We start from the raw sequence: 21,695 nt of genomic DNA, 5'->3' as shown, positions 1-21,695 counted from the left end.
CGGTGCGAGGCGGATACCCGTGAAATTGCTTTCCACTAACGCATTCGTATGCAAAACGTGTGGCAGAATGCAACCCACTTTCACTGTTTGTTGGAAAGTTTGCTCTACTTAAGTCAGTTTTGAAAGACCCAGCACATGACCCAGGGATTCCCCCCCACCCCCGAAAAAACAAACAAAAGCGTGGTTGCTGCCATTTGTGTAAATGAAATGCATCAACGTTTTGACAAAGGAAAAGCCAAATACAAAGGAGTTCAGCAGGAAACTTAGCAAAGGTAAAGCAGTGCACACACAATGCTTCACCCAAAACAGCATTTATTTATGTCGGTGCAGTGAAATGTAACATACACAGGTACAACACTTCAAAGATTAAGATGCCAATGAATGAAACCGATATTCAATAAATATCTGTCACAGCAAACTACACTGTTTGGGTTCTGCATGTTTCCCCGGGGACTAAAACAGCCATTATAAGCAGCACCAAATTAATATTTCCATACACGGAGCCGACATGGAAATTATAATAAAAAAAAGGCCATTCAAAGGAAACGCTAAAACACCTTTCTATGCTGGCTTAATTGCAGAAGCGTGCAAGAGCTGCAAACGCATTGCAGGCTTGCACAATAAATGATACGTCAGTCAACAGAAGTTCCAAATCAACACCAATGCACATATCCGCTTTCCCGGGGGCTGTTTTGTAGGTGCCTGGGTGCCAGTTACGTGAGCTCCGTAGTACTCCTTTTGGCCCGCGTCCATGGTCGCACACGGAAGAATTTCACTATTTGTGTCCAAAAAATGACATGCATGATACAGAAATGCGCAGAAAAGAACATCCTCACATCGCATTTCGTGTAAGGAATGAGTCCAGGGCCCAGATGAAACAAACTACAATGCATGACTCCTGTCAGCAGTGATGGGAAGTACTACTTCATACATTCTTCAAACATGAAGAGCATAGTCACAAATCACAAATATCACCCATCACGGCCTGCAGGCCCATAAATGATGCCCAGCCTACGTGTTTATGAACATGGGTAGTGGCAGTTAGAGGATAAGTTGCTTAGGAATTTCCCAGGGAAATTCTTTGCGACCAAAGTGTCCATAAGCACTCGTGTTCTGGTAGATTGGGTTCTTGAGGTTAAGATCCCTGCAACAGAAAACAGTGCAGACATTCAGTGCTGAGGCTTTACCTCGACTACATATTTGTCTGATTAAAGAACCGAAATACATGCCGGCCTAGCAGCAACGTATTACTGCAATGAATGAGGCTAAATGTGTGTGTAATAGTACTGAATCTTATCAGAGCGAAAGTTACTGCCCAGGAACTTTTGCCCAGTAGAGTTGCTGACCGATATTTCGGACTCCAAAAATTCGGACGTTCCAATTTTTCTGATGAAACTCTGCGCAACGTCAAACGCCCCACAGAGCCAATGTATTTCCGCTCCAAATATTTTGGATCGTTCTTCAGACAGACTGCTCGGTTTTTCGTACTCATCTCGCTCCGAGCATGCCTGTTTTTTTTCCATATTTTGTCTTCCAAGAGCCAAAACAGACACAGTGCAGCGAGTATCAGGACTCGATATTTAGGACCACGCAACGCTTAGTGTACGCTTGGGAAGTAAGTTAATTTGTAAATGATGACAATAGCAGACAGAAACCAAAATGCGAAGAGCTGAAAACGGGGCTCCATACAACGGTGGTATGTCCGAAGGAGGATACCGTGACGTCACCCCGCACTGTCGTCTGCTTCGAAACCTTGCCGTATGCCGGATGATGTCAGCAGTGTGTCACCTTCAGCGCCCTCTCGCTTCACAGGGGCGAAGCGCTCGCTCGTAATGAATTAGTACGAATAAGATCTGAGGAGATTTGGAAACGAGAGATTTCGTACACGTTCCTGACATCCCGAAGGTTACGGACCCCAAAGGTTACGGACCCCAAAGGTTACGGACCCCAAAGGTTACGGACCCCAAAGGTTACGGACCCCAAAGGTTACGGACCCCAAAGGTTACGGACCCCAAAGGTTACGGATATACCACAACCTTTGCGGTGATTTTGTTGCGGAGTCCCACTTTAAGCCTCTGTCTAAAAGTTCAGACTGATTTTGCGGCTCCTTCAAGTCCGAAAAATCGGTTGGCAAGTGTGCTATATGTGCTCAGTCTTTTGAAAAGTAAATTTTGCAAAATGTGTCAACCACACACCGAATGATGATTCCCGGTCGGAGGTCAAAGTTGTTCTTCACTATGTTCAGGAGCTCCTTCTGAGAGTACTTTGAGGTGCCATAAGGGAGCACCGTGATAGATAAAGGTTCAGCAATACCAATGGCATAAGACACCTGAAAGTAAAACGGTGACAATAAGACCAAAGCACAGGGCGAGCAACTTTCGCGCAACAGCAACTATCACAATGGCTGCGGCGAATACCTGAACAAGGCAGCGCTTGCAGATGTTTCCCTTCACGAGAGACTTTGCTACCCATCGAGCAGCATAGGCAGCTGATCGATCCACTTTGGTCGGGTCCTTGCCAGAGAAAGCACCACCACCATGAGCTCCCCAGCCTCCGTAGGTGTCGACAATAATTTTGCGCCCTGTCAGACCAGCATCTCCCTGGGAGAACAAGAAAGGCTTGTGTGAGTTTGATCTCTCCAAAAATTTCCAAAAATTAGGGATGGGCCAACAGAATCCTCGAATCCTGGTGCCCAAAACAAGCAAATCGAATCTTTTGAATCCACCAACCACGTCTGTTTGTTTTTTTAAATAAAATTTGTGCCTCCGAAGTCCGGATGCACCGGATGTCCTTGGCCCGAGTGCCCCAAAACCACAGCAAAACCACAGCATAGAGCTCAGCATTACAAGCTTAAAAGTGACACTGTTTTGCTTTTGACTGTTTCTTACTTTTATTGAAGAAATTCAGACTCCAGAGTTTATGCATTCCCTGCAGTCTATGAACAACACGTCAAATAAATTACACTTAGGAAGAAGTATATGGGTAAGTTTTCTCCTGAAAGTGAACCATTCTAATTGTTTTTCATTAAAAAAAAAGATGTCAAATTCTGCTTCAAAACACTTTTCAGTAGAAGTATTTTTTCCCTGGCTTTTTAAACTCTTTGTTAAAAAAAGGATTCGAAAGATTCGTGGGTTTGCAGAACCTTCCTTGGAGTCGGATTCTGAAAACTCTGGATTCGTCACATCTCTACTAAAAATTATAAAATCTTGTTCACAAGCGCTATTTCAATTACATGGCCAGCAGGAGCTCACTGAGCGACCGACCTTTCAGGCGTCAATTTAATTGTGCTAGTCTTGCCTCATCTATATTAATATTTCAGGCCTAACTGCACTTACCATCGGTCCTCCCTGCACGAATTTCCCACAAGGGTTGATATGGTACACAGTTCGGCGGTCGAGATACTTGGCAGGTATGACATCTTTGATGACCTTCTCCATGATTTCCTTGCGGAGCTCCTCGAGCGTCACAGCTTCCGAGTGCTGCGTTGACACCACCACAGTATGAACTCTGATAGGGACCGCCCTCCCATGGTCGAAGAAGTACTCGCACGTCACCTATAAAACAAAATTCCACCAGCTTAAAAAAATTGCCTCCAACGACGGATATGGTTAAAAAAAAAAAGATTTGCTTTCCAGGAAAACAAGACAAGGTACGGACGGGCTCACATGCTATATGTACACAGCATAAAATGCCGTAGCTACCAAGGAAAGTGAATAATATTGGGATATCTGACATTTCCTTTATGTCTTTCCTTTCTTTTACGGTCGTATAGTAGTAAAAAGCGATTCAAACTCATTCCAGCACTGGACAGTTGCATCAACAGCAATGTGTAGGTAGGCAACGTTTGAGTGGATGGAGTCATAGGATCATGTATTCACCAGTCGGGGTGGTGGCCTCACCAACTGAAAGCACCAGTGTGCTGTCAGTGTAGTTAGACGTCTAGTATACTCCAGAAAGATTGACAGCTACGGGGGCTCCTTACAGACAGAACTTCCAAATCTGCAACATTTCTTTCGTCCATCTTTCGAACACGTGTGTAAGTGCTATTTCACAACCTGCACGGGTCCACATGAAGGCCACATGAACTGTCATGTTACAAAAACACGTTAAGACCCCCACATAGCTTTGCAGCCACACCCAGCTTAATACTGCAGAACGCTACATATCCACATTATGGACATCATTCTGTTATGACCTCACGCAGCTCATCAATACATTTGTTCACCACTCCTAGATAGCCTTTTCCTGCAGGTTTCAGAAATAGAATAAATTTTTTTTTTTTTTCTGCACCTCGCAAATTCATTTCGGTGCGCAACCTTCCAACGTCCTTGATAAGGTGAGGGGACCACCAGCCACCTTATACACACACACACTAACAAGTACAAGCTTTGCTGCCTGGTTCTTATCTGCCTTAATAGCTCTTGTCAGGAGTGCACTTAAGGGGTTGTGTAAGCTTGCATTGTGTGATATTGAACAGATAAACACAGCCATCTGTACTGGCGTGAGCGCTTACAATCCAAGTTATCCTGAAAAGGAAGTTACGCAGAAAATCCAACCCAGATGCAGATGGTGTTGAGTCTCATCTGCACAGTCCTCCGCAATGTTGGCCTCCCACTACTGCTGCCTCTGGGAGTTGCAACAACGGTCTCGAAGAACCACCAAGAATGATCGAGGCTCGCACTCCTCAATGTCACTCGAAGGTGTCCTCGAAGGCGTCCTCAAGGTTCTTCATGTCAACCGTATCACAATTATTTTACTCAATACTCTTCCACGCATTTAAAATGCATAGGTGACACAGCTAACCGTAAACTAAAAATAATACGAGCAGCAAGAGAAGGTTGATTTGCTGAGCAATCAGAATTTAGAGATAAAAAAATCCCACAATTTTTTTAAAGGAATGTCAAATTTTCGTGTACATTTACCTCTGGCCTGTGCAATGTGGAGCATGTGCCTTCAGAAAGCCACAACAAACCGTGCATTTCAGGGAGGTGTGGCAGGAACTGCACAGCATGTAGCCGAAGGGACAAGCCCACACATGCTCAACTGCTCTGCTTCGAGCATGCAATCTCAGATTTTGAAGTACATTTGATATAACTTAAAGGTCACCCTCAGTATCAAGTGAGGAAGACCGTAAACTGCTCAATAACTAGGACAAACTTTGTGGCTCCTAAAAGAACAAGAAACAAATGGTCGGCGACTGTATAAAATAGCTGCTATGATAACACTAACTCTGATAAGGGATACAATCTCTGCAATAGCATGCAGAACGGGCTCTTGCAAGCTTCCCCTTTCTAAGGCTAGCGCGTAGAAAAGATAGACCTTAAAACATCTTTGCAGTGCAAAAGCAGGTGAAGGTAGTGCTTCGGCCTTCCTGATAGGCGTCATTTGGCATCATGTGCACTCATACAGGCATAATGGAGTCTATCTTTTCCGTGGATTGTAAAGTGCCCCAACAATGCTCAAGTGTCCAGGATCTTCGTCGAATGACAACTCCCGTCAACGAACATGTGATCTGCAACGTGCAAGTCTTGGCTCGAGCTCCCCATCCTGACCCCAACTCCGATGACAAATGCCACGTCCTTCTCCTGGCAGGTGTGCACAGCAGAACCTGCAGCACTGCTGGTGAGAAGCGCCTCAAAATCGTTCTGGCTCTTACTTGCCGCCAATGTGCTTCAAGCACATCCACAATGTTGCCACCTTGTCTTGCTTTTGGGGCCCCTGTCCGGTTCCAGGACTATCTCTTCCCTGAACAGACCGGTTTTCAATTCTTGGTTTCGGGATTCATATCCAGGACCACATGCAAGATTAAAAATAAAACCGAGTGCTTTGTTTTGGCCTCTGTACACATGCACGCCCCACACAACCTCAGTTGACAAATTAAAATATGAAATGATCCTGCAAAGGTCACATGCTGAGAGTGGAGGAGAAAATTGTTGAAAGCAGAATGCTGTAACATTACATACACTCTCCAACAAATTGGAGTGCTGATATGTCCACAAGAAAGATGACTGAGATGAAACTCCCCACAGAAGCCAACACGACACCAGAGAACGTCACGTTGGGAGAAGAAAAAGGCAGTTGCTGGCAATACGCCACAGATGGCACTGCAGGCTGGAGCAACGCTCCTGATACATTGTCTGGTCGCGGGAGAGTGAAGTTTCACCGCCTAGCCTTCTTTTTCTGTGTACATGTCGCAGGTCAAGAGAAAAAGCAATTCCAGAACAAACAAAAAAATTCCTATATATACAGAAAGAGTTGGCAATGCTGTCTAGATCCAGAAGCCGCATGACATGTTCCTTTGTAAACAATAGGACTCTTCAGATGGCATTCCGAAAAAGCGTAGACGACAGCAGTCTTTTATTACACCCAATACTACTCCAGAGCTAATTCAGAAGGATACTTCCTTTTTGTAGAAGAGAAGGAAGAATTGTTCTCAAGGCTCACTGTAACTGCATCAAGCAAAACTTTATCGTGAAGAAAATGCACTGAAATCTAGGTGTAGCCGCTCCAAAGAATTTGATGTTTTTATTTTTTTTTCCAGTTTCCATCAAAGATGGCGGTAGCCCCGGACAAAAAGCTACCAGTTCGTAGCTTGAAAACGCCCTGGGACCGAGTGTACATGGCAGGTGTCGGCACGCGGTAACAGTAAAAACACAGAATTTTGCAATAATACATACTATCGGTACGTCGGTGTCTGTATGTGCCAAAGCGTTCACTGCATTTCACATTTCCATGTATTCGAGCACTTAGTTTTTTTTGTTTTGAAGTAATAAATGATGCCAATTGCTAAACTGCCAATAAGGAACACTAAATCTGTGCAAAAATTAATGCGTGGCATTTCAGTAATGCTGCACTCTTGCACGTATGATCCATGTTTATTACTTTACATTTTTTTAAAGTCCCGCGTTAGTGCCGCGAAGCAACTGCGGCTATGAGCTGTGTACAGATGTGGACAGATGGAGAGAGGACAACAGGAAAAAAAAGGGGGGTTAGTATGCGTCCTGGGCCCCGACTTCAGGAGGGGGAACTGTGCCTACATTTGTCTGGAAAGTCTTCGGAAAACACAAGGAAACCCTCGGACAGCACAGCCGGTGGCAGGGTTTGAACCCACCACCTCCCAGTCTTCAGCACAACCTTGGTTACCACCACTGAGCTGGATGCCTTAACCCGCTCAGCCATGCTGCAGGTACATGATCCAAGTGCTCACTTCCACTTTTTGTGTAATCTAATGGCAACAGTTAGACAGTAGGTGCAGTCTTTGTACTTGCTCCCTCAGCCCCCGGTGCACCGGTGCAAAAAGGGCAGCCCCTCTGCATCCTTTTCACAAAGTGCAAGCTGCTCTTTTCGTGGTGCGCCATCTCTGTTCCAAGCCCCAAAACCCCTGCACTGCCTTGAGAGGAGGTGCGACGCAGTGGGACAAAAAGCAGGCGACAAATTTAAGCAGACGATCGATGTGGCGAGTGACGTCAGAGGTGTTTCAGATGTTGGTAGTGGAAAATGGAGAACACGTATACATCGATGGATGTAGGTATATACCGAGTTGAGGACTAGGTATTGTTGTAGAGCGACTCGCGCCGTGCTCTCTCTCACTGTTCACGCCACGAGGTGGCAGCACCGTTCAAGAACTTTTTTCTCATACCCCTTACCCACTCTGGAAAACGGGGGGGCACTGTTCTTACTGAAAAGAACGCACCTATTGTAAATATTGCAGCACGCAACGAGCAGTCATGGAAATAATCCTGTTGCTTTTACTCTGTGCTAGTCTTAGCAGCAATCAGTCAGAAGTACGAACCTTGTGGCCGTAAAAATGCGATGCAGCAGTCACTTAGTGCACGAATCAAGTAATGGCAGCAGGCACAGAGATGCAGCGCATATTTTTCCACGTAGGAGCCTCACGAGCTCAGTCAAATTTTTGTATAAAAATAGCGGCTACTGATAATGCCACCAATAGTGGTCTTCACTCACCTGTGTTTTGGAGTCTGGCCCTGCCCACGGAAAAGTGCCGTCACGACGAAGTTCAGCCAACCTCTTGTTCAGCTTATGAGCCAACACCACCGTAAGGGGCATGCATTCCTCTGTCTCATCAGTGGCGTAGCCAAACATGAGGCCCTGAAACCATACGCAACCTTCAGGACAGGAATAAGCACGTGACAAGGACATGCAATTCAATTTTGTCCTTATTTAGAACAGGACGAAAGTGCTGCAAACTGTGTTGAACAGTTTTGCACGAGAAAGCCATTTTGTTGCCGTCGTAATAAACAGTAACGCATCAAACCTATGTGCTGTTTGCTTACAAAGCGTGAGCTTGGGCACAGCAACAACACAACACAACAAGAGCTCAACACTGCTCATTTTGCAAAATACATTCTGCTCCAATGTTTTATTAGCAAAGCAACCTGGAGAGAGTACACTACAGCATTGAAGGGTAAACACGGGTAGGACCTCAGCGCAAGCCACTATAAAATGGGCAGTGCGAATAACTGGTTGACTGCATAGAAAGGAGCAGAAATTCTCACCTGGTCCCCTGCACCTATATCCTCTTCCCGTCTCAGCTGATGGACCCCTGCAGCAATCTCTGGACTCTGTTGCTCAATTGCCACCAACACATTACATGTCCGGTAGTCAAATCCTAGAGAAGCGAGCAATGTTGCATAACTCATGTTACATACTAATATTGCATAAGGGAGTGTTTCCCTCTGTCTCCCCCACCCTAAGTATTTGTGTATACAATGTGTGTAAAAAATAAAATCAAGCAATCATAACATGCCAAGTACCTGCGCCGTAACTTACCTTTCGTACTGCAGTCGTATCCAATTTTTTTTACAGTCTCTCGCACAACCTTCTGGTAGTCAACTATAGCATCCGACGTTATTTCTCCGAACACCATGATCATGCCAGTCTTTGTCGCAGTTTCTGCACAAAGGTATGCAGTGTTTATGTGTATCTGCTCTGTATATTAAAAGCGAGACAATAAATTATTCTGATGCTCACCACATGCAACCTTTGCATTTGGATCTTGCTTTAAGTGGGCATCTAAGATGGCATCGCTGATTTGGTCACACATTTTATCTGCAATAACAAACGAGCAAAATGGCAGTCAGCAATGGATGAAGTAGCATGAAAATTACAGCAAATGTGTAGCATTTTGATGATAATGTTGAGAATGATAACAGTTTTTATACTGATTTGTGCATTCTACTTTACATGTGCTTCTCTGCAAATTTGGCGGAGTCACCTGGAAGCCTAGCTGCACCCCACACTTTGTCTGAAACGTGCCGTAGCGGAATTGCAAGTTTGATGATAAATACTACTGGAATCGATCTTGAAGTCAGGATGAAATCTGCATCCTATAGTGTGTGTCAACGCGTTGCACAGCTTTGCGTATAGGCGCATGTCATATCAGGACAACAACAACTTTATTTCGAGATGATGAATGGGGAGTTGCATCGCCAGGGGCGATACTCTACCCCAGTGCTGGTGGGGGTGTGGGGGAACGAAATAATGAGCCCCTTCACAATGAAGTCCTGTGGTGTCCAAAAAGGTCAAAAGAGCTTTGAAGGCTGAGCATTGGTGGGCTGGAGGTCTCATCAGAGCTTCAGCTATAGATAAACAATACATGGGAGATTGCTATAGGGGCCACGACCAACCTTTCCTTTTTTTGACAAACATATCGCCCCCCCCCCCCTTTTTTTTCTATCCACCGGATGCTTTCCCATGAACTCAAGTTCCATGAACTCATTTATCACCTGCTCATGAGATAAACCACACTGGATGGTGTATGAATGAAACTTCTCATGCAGTACCATGGGCAGATATCTTGCACACAATTACAATACCTCTGCCGCGCTACTCAATGGATACGCGTGCGAAAAATTCTCGTATCATCTTCCGTTGGAGGAACAATGGCCAGCATGCTGCCATGAATGTCACAAGTGGATCTCCTAGTGCAGGTGAGTGCGGTGGATGAGCAGCAGCAAGTACGTGGTATTGTACTCGAATTATTTCATTACAGGGGGACGAAAACAATGGGCAGCACCGCACAGATGCGGTGGTGCACATGGATTTAATTGGGGCCGCTAACCCTAACTATGCGCGGTCTTTAATGCCTCTAGCGAGACCATGCGTACAACGTGTATCTTTCTGTATTTCCGTACCCACTACAAAAACATGTAAGCAAAGGGTTATGCCTGCAGTGCTGGATACTTTAAAATACGAACGCTGACTTTGCGACATTTTACGGCCGTAAAAACGTGCGCGACGGAGGAATCTGGAGTGCCGGACATGTGCTGGAAAGTTCAGTGCGCGAAACCTTTGCGAGCTCGTCAGCGGTTTCCAACCAAAAGGGGGTTTACACCTGCGCACTTTCCTCGAACAGTTACTCGCTTTCTTTTGTGTAGCCGGTGAACGTAGCGTGCTGCAATAACTTACCGGGATGTCCCTCGCCGACAGACTCTGATGTGAAAAGGAAGGTCTCCACAGAATCATCGTCCAGCTCTTCATTGTCGTGTACGTCGTGCTGAGATTGTCCATTTGTGACTATGTGGTTTGTGTAGTTGTTGTTCAGGGCCATGGCTACAGATTCCTATTTATCGCACCGACGCACTATAAAATTGAAAGAGAAGACATGGATTGCGACGCTTCCTTTTATAATATGACGACAATAGTCACGTGGGCATCAGCCACTTTCCCGCCGTTCCCGCTAGGGCGTGAGGCGATCTTGCAGACTCCGTTGAAATTCCGCTGATCTTGGCGGTGCATCACACGCGGGTAATCTAATCTATGTCCACCACTGGGTCCTGGATTGGAGTAATCTGGGGTATTTTAGTGCCTTCAGTTATCGTTGTGTTTTCGCGAGCTTGCATCGGGGCCCGCATAAAAGAAAGAGAGATCTTCTTGTTTTCAGTGTCAGCGTTGTATTTGTTTCAGCGTAACACTCCGTCCTATGTTCCTTGTCGATGAGATATCGGTGGCTTTTATGAATCTCCACTAGAGATTTTCCCAGGACTTTAATTTTTTTTTTTTTTTTTTGGGGGGGGGGGGCGTAATGTAGGCGGGGTGTACCACCTTGTCGTGGTTCAATCAGCACTGTACTGCATATAGACAGTTGAGAAGCACCCTTCTGAAGGTATAGGTTCGTAAAAATGATCATCCTAGCCCTCCGTGTATAACGCACATAATATTGTTATGAAAAAAGAAAAAAAAAGCGGCAGCTGTCAGTAACCACATAACCCAGGTAGGGTTATGACACATGCTGAGACACTAATATGCCAGCCAATGAGGGTGACCTTCCTTCTTTCATTGTTCTTCGGCACTTGAGACTTGTGTGTTGTCCTTTCTTCTGTGTTCCAGCCTCAGAACATCAATGCTCATCTACTCTCCAGAGTTTGATCGAGCTTGCACTTGTACCGTTATATTTCTGTAATACACCAGACTCTTTTTGTTCGTCCTTTCTCTCCCTCGTTTTGTTCTGCCGAGAAGAATTTAGGGGTGTGTGAGGGCATGCTGGGAATATTCCTGAATTCTCCACTACAGCACAAGCAGTGGTTCCATCGGCACCACCACCCTGTGGATCTCGTGTAACTATATGTCGAGGAAATAAAAATAACGGTTTGGAAAAATAAGATATCGGTGGATCAGTCGGTAGAAACGGCAGAGACACAGCGAAACGGCTATTCTTGAAAGAACTGATGTTCTGAGGCTGGTACAACATAGAAGGGACAAATACAATACAATTGGTAGAGCTCTGGACCGGTAATCCAGAAGATGTGGGTTCGAGTCCTACAGCTGGCTAACCTTTTCAGTGACTTTCATCTTTCATGGGCTACTCTTGCTCAGGTTTTGCACTCGATGCCTCGATGCCACTTGAGCGCCGATAGGCCTAACAAGTAGCTTTTTTTTTTTTAAGTTTGTGCTTTATGCAGCCGGAACACACGGCGTTATTATGGCATGTTTTGGACGAGTTTTCTTTTATATATGTAAATACGGGGTGCTTTTTTTTTAGCCTTTGCAGAAGTTTTACTAAAAAAGCTATGAGAGCGGCATATATGACTTCTTTTTTTCTACGTCGTTCCTGCGCAAGGTGGACCCAGATCTCCGTTTTTATATGCCGTCAGCGCTTCCTCGACCCAACAACAACAACAACTTTATTTTGGCTTTGGAGAGTAGGGAGGTTCATCGCCGCAGGCGATACTCTACCCCATTGCTGGTGGGAATGTAGAGAATAAAATAACGAGCCCCTTCGCAATGACGTCACAATGATCGAAGTCCGATGGTGTCCAGAAGAGCTTTGAGCGCAGAGCGTTGCTGCGCTGGATTAGGCCAGGGACCAAGCAATTTCGATAGGGAGATCTTTGTTTTTTCCTCGACCCATCACGTCGCTCATCTACAGGCTTCGCCTCAACGTGCCATACAGTGGACGACTTTTGTTTAAGCTCGGCATGGTCCCGTCCCCCAACTGCGGTCTGTGTGATGTAGTTGAGGACGTGGATCATATACTCCAAGACTGCCCGAGGTACAGTGCACACCGTTGTACCCTTGTGTCGTCCCTGTCCCGCCTGGATAATCGGCCATACTCTACCGAAAAGGTTCTTGGGTGCTGGACAGCAAATCAGCTCATACCTGCCATGCGCGCCCTTGTGCAATTTCTCGTCTCGACGGACCTTTCTGACAGATTGTGACGCTCTTTGTTTTTGTGCATTGAGATTTCGCTTTTGGTGCCAAGCTAGGTGGTGATGTTCTCATTTATTCTCTTTCCATTCCGTTTCAAAGCGTCGAGTTTTGTGTAGTTTCCCTTTCTTTTCTTAATACATAACGCGTCCTGGAGTAGCCAGTCCCGAGTGGCTCGAGACTAACATCTCCATTTTTTTTCTTTTAAAAATCAATCAATCGATCTTCTTTTTTTTAGTTGTGTTCTACGGCCGGGCAGACATCCTCTCGAACAAAATGTGCGCAACTACAAAATGACTAATTACCTAAAATTCTTTAATTAACTTTTTAATTCCGTACAAACGCGAGATAACAGATTGAGTGAGAGGCTGTCCCCATTGAACGCCATCCACTTTTAACAAATCCTGAAACACGCACGTGCGTCAAAATATCCGTCCCGAATTTTAATATGCAAATGAGTCGAACCCGCGGCGAACGGGAACGCGGTTACGACAGCGCTCATTGGACGTCAGAGCGCCACGTGATTTGGAGATGATCGGTGTGGGTGCCGCTCAGCAGGCCAGATAAGTAAACCACTCTCCCACCCAGATAAGCCTCTGTCGGCGAGGATGGCGTGCTCCTCAGGCTCGCTTTTTCGGTTTCGGCTCATTTGCGTATCAAAATTCGGGGGATGGATATTTTAACGCACGTGCGTGTATCACGATTTTTTAAACGTGGAATGGCGTTCAACGAGGATAGTCACCCAATCTACTACCTCGCTTAAAACATCCTGGAACCAGTGAACACTTTCAGGTCATGTCGTCATCAGTTCTACCGCATCAATCGACAAACCCTTGGCTATGCTGGCAATTTGATCGATCCAGGAAAAGGGTTTATGGCATTTTATTCGCACGCGGCACCTGAGATAACACTTTGGCGCCTCAGCTCCATGGGAATTTTGCGCCCCCTTCACAAATTCAGGGGGTCTGCAGTAACCCCTACGACCCCTCCCCCCCTTCGGCTGACCCTGCTTAGGTGTAAAACACATGTACTGGTGGTGCCCGCGCACAAATAGTCGCAACGAGGAAACAGGCTGAACAACAGGCTGATGAAGTCGTGGCAACTGCTCATCCATGTTTGCTCACCGTCTGGCGCCATAAAAAGCCGTATACAAAGTTATTTGAAAAAGACAATTGACTAATGGTTTCCTCGCAAACGGGCAGCAGTCCTTTTCGCGGCCATTTTCCTCGTGTGTCAGGAATAAGGATTTCTGTGGCTTTTCCCGCTAGCATACTTCATTCGCGGATAGAGCTACATCTATGTCGTTCATGTTTAAATGCACCACACCACATCACAACACCACCACCACCACCACACCATACAAGTTCACCACAGCAGAGGGGATTCGAGGAATCGCGTAATAAAAGAGAGGAATCGTGCACGGGTCTTTACGAAACAAGAAAAAAATGGGGAAAACGAGGGTTCTTCTATACGAGCAGGCGGATTTCCAATTACGATACCCACTATAGCCACGGTGTGGAAATGTGACCTTACTGCACGATACAATAACAACTAATAAATTATGATTACGGCAGGTTTTGCATATGTATACGTCGCCTGTCCTGTAAACAGCTCTTAGTACGTGTCCAGACTCGAGAACTGACAACTGTCTGTTTCCTTCGCTGAAAACTCAGTGTAGTTTGAGTTCTTTCTTTTTAACGAAGTGGACATTTTACGATTCCGCGGCACGGCAACACTGCTCCTATATGCAAAGGCGTCGACCGCGAACTATGTGTTGTCAACGACGACAGCAGCTTATTTTTTATATCGCTGGTGCAGTGGTTCCCTGCATTGTGGAATGTTTGAGATGAAATTTACCCCGACGTACAAAATGTCATTTTTTCTGTTCAACCACTGTGCAGGAAAGGGAGAAAACTCGTTCACGCAGCCCGATGTTGGAGACTGACTTATCCGCTCCCATCCCTTGTCCCGCGTGAATGCTCGGCGGAGACGGGGACTCCTCTGTCCACGTGACGTCACCGCAGATTTCTTCCCGGTCCTGTCCCTCGTGCGAACGACCAATGTTGCACAGAACCACTCTCGCAAAGGAAGGCCTGCTCGCTTTTCGATGTGATGAGCAATAACCGTGGAACGTCACCGTGATTTGTGTCATTTTAATCGCCGTCAAAATGGACATTTTTCGCAACGGCCTATGCGCATGCGCATGACCTTGAGACGCCGGAGAGGGGTTATCTCCGCCTTCACTAGATGGCGCAGTATGGGGACGGCAGAAGTGGGGACGCAGTGGGGAGACCGCACGAACGGCGCGAGCTCGTCGGCCTCACTCCGGACCGGTTTTGGTCCTTTGTGCTGTCCACGTGGATTTGTTTTGGCACGCGCCGAACGTGGTTCGCCGGACAGCCGCTAGGATACGACGCTTATGCGAAAAAGGTCCACTGCTTGGTCCATGGCCCACTGACGCTCTGCCCAAAAAGAACTTTCAAACATTTTGGACACCGTAGGACTGTGAGGCGACTCATTATTCAATCTCACCACATTACCGCCAGCAATGGGGTAAGGTATCGCCCCTAGCGACGAAACTCCCCACTCATCATCATTCAAACAATTTGAAGGGTGACTAATGTAAGTAATGCGTCGGAAATGCGTTAGCATTAGACGTATTCTCTTATGTATTTTTTACCACTAATCACTATCACTAAACGCTATCATCACTACTCATCATTCCTCACTAATCACTAATTATCACTTATCACTACCACCACTACGTTACTACTATTATCTACAAATTATCTGCTAAGGTACCTAATATCTAAATCTACTATCTATTCTCTTCTCACATCTACCACCCTATGTCTCAACTCGAAGCTTCACACATCCATCCGACAGACGGTTGCGATTTTCCAACTTGGAAGTTCTAATATCTAATTCTAGAGTGCTCGAATCTAGAGTGCTACACTGCCAATTACTCCCCATTTTAGTCCCCGAACCCGAAATTTACTCCCCAGGACTGCAAATAGTCACTGAACTTCGCACGTGGTCTCCTGAATGCAATAGTCCACGTAAATATGTGCTCTTCGTGAATTTGATGGAATAAGGCATAGCTAATTTAGCAATTTTCCACCCGCACAGACTAAGGAATAGTTAGCGCCTCTTTCTTCGCAAATTGTGCCCTATGAATGTCGCAAGATTTTATATCACTCGGATAGATCACGGTAGCATTTTCCTGCATGCACACGAATTATGACTCTGTGACATTCATTTACTTCCTTTGCATTTACTCCCGAAGGGGACTTTTTCACTTTTTCTTTTTGTGACAAAGTTTTTCTTCTTTTTTTTCAAAGTCTTTTTTCTTTTTCTTAGAGTGTACAAGACACAAAACAGGAATGGATCGAAATCCCCCTCCCCCCCTCCAGTACAAAGCGCTTCATGGACTTTGTGCCTCGTTTGCTTCACTTTGAGAATATCCCATGTCATCATCACATCTCCATTTATTGCTGCTGTTGTTGAGAATATGGGCTGCTCGTTCCACCAGCGCCCAATGTTTAAAAAAAATGGATTTTTTTCTTCAAGTGATAAACAGTTGCGCCATTTGCATTTCGAACCATTTTTTTCTAAGTCTTGCGCGCCTGGGGCTCCTCTCACGCTACGCCACTGCAGTGCACGGAGTTACATTCTTCAAAAGATATAGTCGCCAGAACAACGGACCAGTGTATAGGTATATAGTTATAGGACTTCTTTCTTCTTTTTTAGAGAAGCAACTAAGCTCCACGCAAGACCGAAGGACACGCTATATTAAAAGCCTCCGGGACAGCATATAACGTCCCGACAAGAGTAAAAATGCTTTATGTTGTTGGGACACAAGGCAATAACGAATGTTCAGGATGCTGGCAAGTGCCCAGCTGGTCTTTAATCAATGTTCGTTCGTGCCGGCGCGAGGTGCTGACTTGCGCAACGGACGACGGTGATGGCTGTTTTGATGGCGCATTTTGAAAAAAAATCGCAGCCAAAGTCACACACAGAGCAGACCGAAGAAATTGCGGACACACATCGACTGGAACTTTACTTTCCCACGCACGCTTAAAAACAGATACTTTAGGAGAGATACAAAGAATACAAACCAGTTTACGCGACTAAGCTAATTCCCGAGGTACAGGATTACGCACAATTCCCCGCGCTCGTCGCCTCATAAATTTCCCAGTCTTATACTGATACCGTTACATGATGCGCCTCAACGGATGTTTTCTCAAAGAAGGTGACGCAGCTATGCAGAAGTTTTGCAGTGCACGGGCAAGTGACCATAGACGAGGTATAGCCCATTTCAGCGGTGCCACGCGTGCTCTCGTTACTCGCGTCTATACAAGGAGAACGAAACTTTTTAAATATTGCCCAGTCTGTGATAATACTACTGACGTTTACTAGATGGCGCTTGCACCCTTGTACACCTGGCTGAGACAACCGCGCGAAATGAACGCAGGTAAATTCTGCTACGTGACCACCTTCAAGAACAGGACGCTAGTCACTGAATTATTCTGCTGCAGTAGGCGCCGTCGCCAGTCTTACTTCGAGTTTTTGTGCGAGTCTTCGAGGTGGATTAGTTTTCCCTTGTAATGTGATGTAGTGTCAGACGCGATGTCAAAGTGGCGCGCCTGTAGTAACCCAAACAGAACAAAACTTCCAATTGTGTTCCCGGGGGTATCGTTTCCCGGAAATGCTGATCTCCCAGGGAGACAGACATTTTTCCAACGGATGTCCCCCACATCTACGAGTGGCCACGGTTTGGTCTTCCCACAAATGTCCGTCGCTTGTCCTCACAGGAAGTTACACGGAGATGCCCGGACGTTGCAGGCCTACTTGTGTTTGCTCAAGGCCCTGTATTTTATCATTGTTATTGACATTGTTTTATTGAGCTGCTGCGCAAGTGGACAGATTCTTACTGGGCCTTTAGGTGCTTCTTCTGCCATTTTGTTCCAGCTTCGGCCACTGCATCTTTCTTTCTCTGTTGCTCGTCTTTGTTTGTTTCTCGTGTTTCCGTTACGGTCAACGAGCACGAAGTTTTAAAAAGCAAAAAGAAAGACGTACATATATAAGCTCACAGGACAATGAAGATCACCTAGAAAGGCTGTGGCATACCTTTCCAAAGCGAAAACAGATATTATATATTGCATGTCTCGCGAGCTTCCACAAAATCGAGAGTCTTGTTTGCCTGCGAGTCAAACTAAAGGGTGAGGTGTTTAATCCGATTGCGTATGCCAGTAACACTGGACTGAAGAACTGCTTGGTGTATTAACTCACTGTGGCGATAACGTCTGTGTTTCTTACCGCTTTTGGTTTGAGGCATTCAGTTGGTTCATCGAAAGTCGAACTCACGCCGCGACGCGCCTTGCCATGTTTCTCTCTTTCCTGCAATAATGCGGGATGTAACATCCCGTTAGGGGACCCTATTCGGACAACTCTTCAAACGGTCATTACAGTACATCCGCATTTCTGATTTCACATTGTGTGTAATTGACCCTAGATCGCGTATCTAGCACGCTGTCCATGGCTGGATCCCCTCCTCAGAAAAATCTTGGATCCGCCCCTGATTGTGACGTTACTTGTGACAGCAGGTACGGTGTGACAGCAGCACAGCAGGTAATGCATGCCCTACATCCCACACAGGAACATGGTAAGCTCAACATGGGATCCTCCTGATGCATCCGTCGCTTGCTCGTCCAGACCGCACAACTCCATGATACAATGCAAACACGTACATAGAGAGATATCTGAAAGACAGGCTCCGTTGCATACATAGCAGACATAGCACGAGTACGCAAACCTAGATTTTTTTTCTTCTTATTTCACTGTGGCACGGCAGTGCTGTTTGCTACTGCGTCCGCCCGCACTGGGACACACTACACACTGAAGACACAGTAAGACATCGCTATAGCGAATTCACTCTTTCTAATTATCGCTTTATTCGAAGTTTCACGCTGTCCCGTCCGAAATCCATGCCGCTTAGGCTTTCCAGGGTGCTCATCACCGACGTTTGTTTGCTTGCGTGAGTACATTTTTTCACCAGTCAACAGTCAATTTTTGTTGCACTTCCGCTTTTATCGAATTGCAGTTTATATGAAATATTTCTTCGGGGCTAGTTAGATTCGTTATAACGAAGGTTTACATATATATATATATATATATATATATATATATATATTTTTTTTTCAGATCCTTGCAGACGGACCGGTCTCAACGAAGTGAAATTACTTGCGTAGTCTGTACGCGTAACAACAACAACAACAATAGATACATTAATGTTGATGAATGGGGAAGTTCGCCACATGAGGTGCGGCCCACTACCCCAAGGCACAACGGGCAGGATGAGATGTGTCCTGATGATGAGGTGATGAACGACGCTTAATAGGGTCGATAGTTAGTGGTGGAGGTCAGTGGTAGTGGTGTACGCGTAACACCGAAGCAACACATTGCCAAAAGTGGGTGCTGACCGAGCAGGAAGTGCTGTCCCCTCGCAGCTCTATATTAGCCGTTCTTTCTGAGATAATGGCAAGATTTAGAGGATCAGGTGTTCGGTGATAACGGTATCTGAAAACACGAGAAGCCGATCACCTGATTCTTTTTTGAAGTGGACAGCCTCCTGTTTCGTTTTGTTTTCGTTAGTGCTTACGACCACTACGACTAAAAGTATGGCTTACCATACTAAAACTCCCTAAAAACGGAAACGTTACGGAAACGAAATTGAAATCCGCCACTATCAGGAGCGGGAACGGTAACGAAAATGCACCCGTCTCTCCTCTTACTTATACAGTCAAACTCCTTTATAGCGAACACCTTTTTAACGAAAATACCACTACAGCAAATTTTTTTGCGGTCCCGCTGGAGCCCTATAGGTCAAATAATGGACATCCTTTTTAACGAAAATACCTTTACTGCAATTTTTTTTTTTTTTTTTTGCTGTCCCCTGAGTTTCGTTGTAAAGGAGTTTGACTGTAGTCGTAACCAGTTCGAACACGAATTTCCAGCCACATGGTACCTATACTAAAACTAGCCAAGCGAATCCGCGAATCCGAATCCCATTGGCCCAAAACAGCGAATCGAATCTTTCGAATCCACCAACCACGTTTGTTTGTTTCTTTTTTAAAATCGGCGCCTCCAAGCCTCCTTGGCCGGGAGCGCGCCGAAACCACAACATAAAGCTCCGATATTTACAAGTTTAAAACTAACACGATTTTGCTTTGATTGTTTCTTAGTTTTATGGAGGAAATTCAGACTCCCGAGTTTATGTGTTTCCTGTAGTCGATGAAAACAATGTTAAATAAGTTACACTTAGGAAGAAGCATATTGTGGGTATGTCTTCTCCCGAAATTTGTTTTTTTTCTTTTTTTATTAAACAAATATATCAAATTCTGCTTCAAAACACTTTTCAGTTTAGGATAGTTTTTCTCCCTGGCTTTTTAAACTCTTTTCAAAGAAAGGCTTCAAAAGATTCGAGATTCGTAAGGTTCGTGAGTTCGCAGAACCTTCCTTGGATTCGGATTCGGATTCGAGAAATTCTGGATTCGTCCCATCTCTAATCTAAAACGTATTCTAGCTCCGTCGCACGTTGGACACGTACCGTGTATTCACACGAGCGACATTCCCCCAGAAGCGGAAGATGCGAAAAGCGTCATAGCGCTTAACGTCGTGTCTTCACGTACACTGCTAACCGCGGGGAATATCCTGCTACAACAGCCACAAGATATTCCGTAGCAGACGACAGGAAAACACGCTGACGGTGTCGTCTGCTAATGCGCAGTACGCCACTCCCGATGTTCCGCACCGTGTGAATGCTCAACATCACACGGGACAGAACTTCGGCCCTGTGAGCAGTGTCTTCGCTTTCGCTTCCACTAGAATATTCCTTGTCGTAGCGGAATAAAAAATTACGCATCAGATTTTGCAGGATGTTTTAAAATTCCCTATCAGCACCGCGAAGCAACTGTGGTTACGAGTGGCGCACACACGTGGACAGACGGAGAGGGGACAGCAGGAACGAGTGGGTGTTGGTTTGCGTCCTGGGTCGACTTCGGGGGCAACTGTGCCGGTATATTCGTCAGGAAATTCTGCCAGAAACCCCAGGGAAAACCTCAGACAGCACAGCCGATGCCGGGATTCGAACCCGCCCCACTAAACGTACATCTCGCGAAAGTATAACGTAAAACGTCTAAAAAGTAAAAAATCTCGTTAAAAAAAGTAAAAAGTACGGAAGAGAAAAAAGTCTCGGCCCATGGCAGCTTGCGCGTCATACTTCTCAACGCGGGAAATTAATTTTACGACGCTTCATGTAGAGGCAGAATTTCGGGTATACGTTGAGACGATCTTCCGACGTAAACACCCAATTATTAATTATTATTAGTTGAGACGCGAATCGTTATCGAATTCCCCATAAGCCGGCCATTGATCCTGGGACAGCAGGGCATACAGTTTGCATTCTTTGCACTCGGACGATGCGGAGATAGTAAAAGCCCTTGTGTTGTTTGTTGGACAGCTGAATACTTGTATGCTAGCCTCGCAGAATATGAAGGGCTGGTTGATAGTGCACCGATCGAGTAGGTATTGATTGTCCCGTGTACTTTGCCTCTGTCGTCAGCTTCTCGATCTCTGCAGGCGGACATGCAAGTCACGCAGCTTGCGAGACACTAGCAAATAGAGAGCGTTCGCTGCCACACTCGACTTCATTGCAACGTCGCTTTCGTTTCCCAGAACCTTCTTTATCTAACTTTTGTGACATCTTATCACTGGCTCTGCATTTATTCAAAGCATGAGCCTATATTTCCTTGTTTTGTGAACGCTTGCGGCGACATGGAGTTCCCTAGCGGATTCCGAAGTCTTTTGTGCTTCACGTAGTTCAGTCAAAATTGTCTCAGTAGTAGTACCCGTTGTTCTCACATTTGCACGAGCTTGCGTGCTTTCCTTTTATTCTGTTTATGAAGTCGGCTATGTTAGAAGCTGCCGCTGCTGCTGCCTTTGCCGCTGCCTTCTGGTTAGCGCCACGA

At 45.7% G+C, this 21,695-nt stretch overlaps 1 protein-coding gene across 1 annotated transcript; it reads right to left on the bottom strand.

Moving 5' to 3' along the window:
• Window positions 1-292: 292 nt before the first annotated feature.
• On the bottom strand, window positions 293-10,633 carry LOC135368754 (S-adenosylmethionine synthase-like). Its single transcript, XM_064602258.1, has 9 exons — window positions 10,429-10,633; window positions 8,992-9,069; window positions 8,791-8,913; window positions 8,517-8,629; window positions 7,966-8,109; window positions 3,336-3,554; window positions 2,418-2,600; window positions 2,196-2,329; window positions 293-1,144 (listed from the first exon to the last, which is right to left on the bottom strand). Exons 1-9 carry the CDS (start codon window positions 10,568-10,570, stop codon window positions 1,042-1,044), a joined length of 1,239 nt encoding a protein of 412 aa, XP_064458328.1. The 5' UTR covers window positions 10,571-10,633; the 3' UTR covers window positions 293-1,041.
• Between the last annotated feature and the right edge of the window lie 11,062 nt (window positions 10,634-21,695).

This window comes from Ornithodoros turicata, chromosome 9 (genome assembly GCF_037126465.1).
Source record: "Ornithodoros turicata isolate Travis chromosome 9, ASM3712646v1, whole genome shotgun sequence".
Classification (NCBI taxonomy): domain Eukaryota; kingdom Metazoa; phylum Arthropoda; class Arachnida; order Ixodida; family Argasidae; genus Ornithodoros; species Ornithodoros turicata.
The sequence above is the reverse complement of the archived record's forward strand: the minus strand, read 5'-3'. Positions and strand labels throughout refer to the sequence as shown.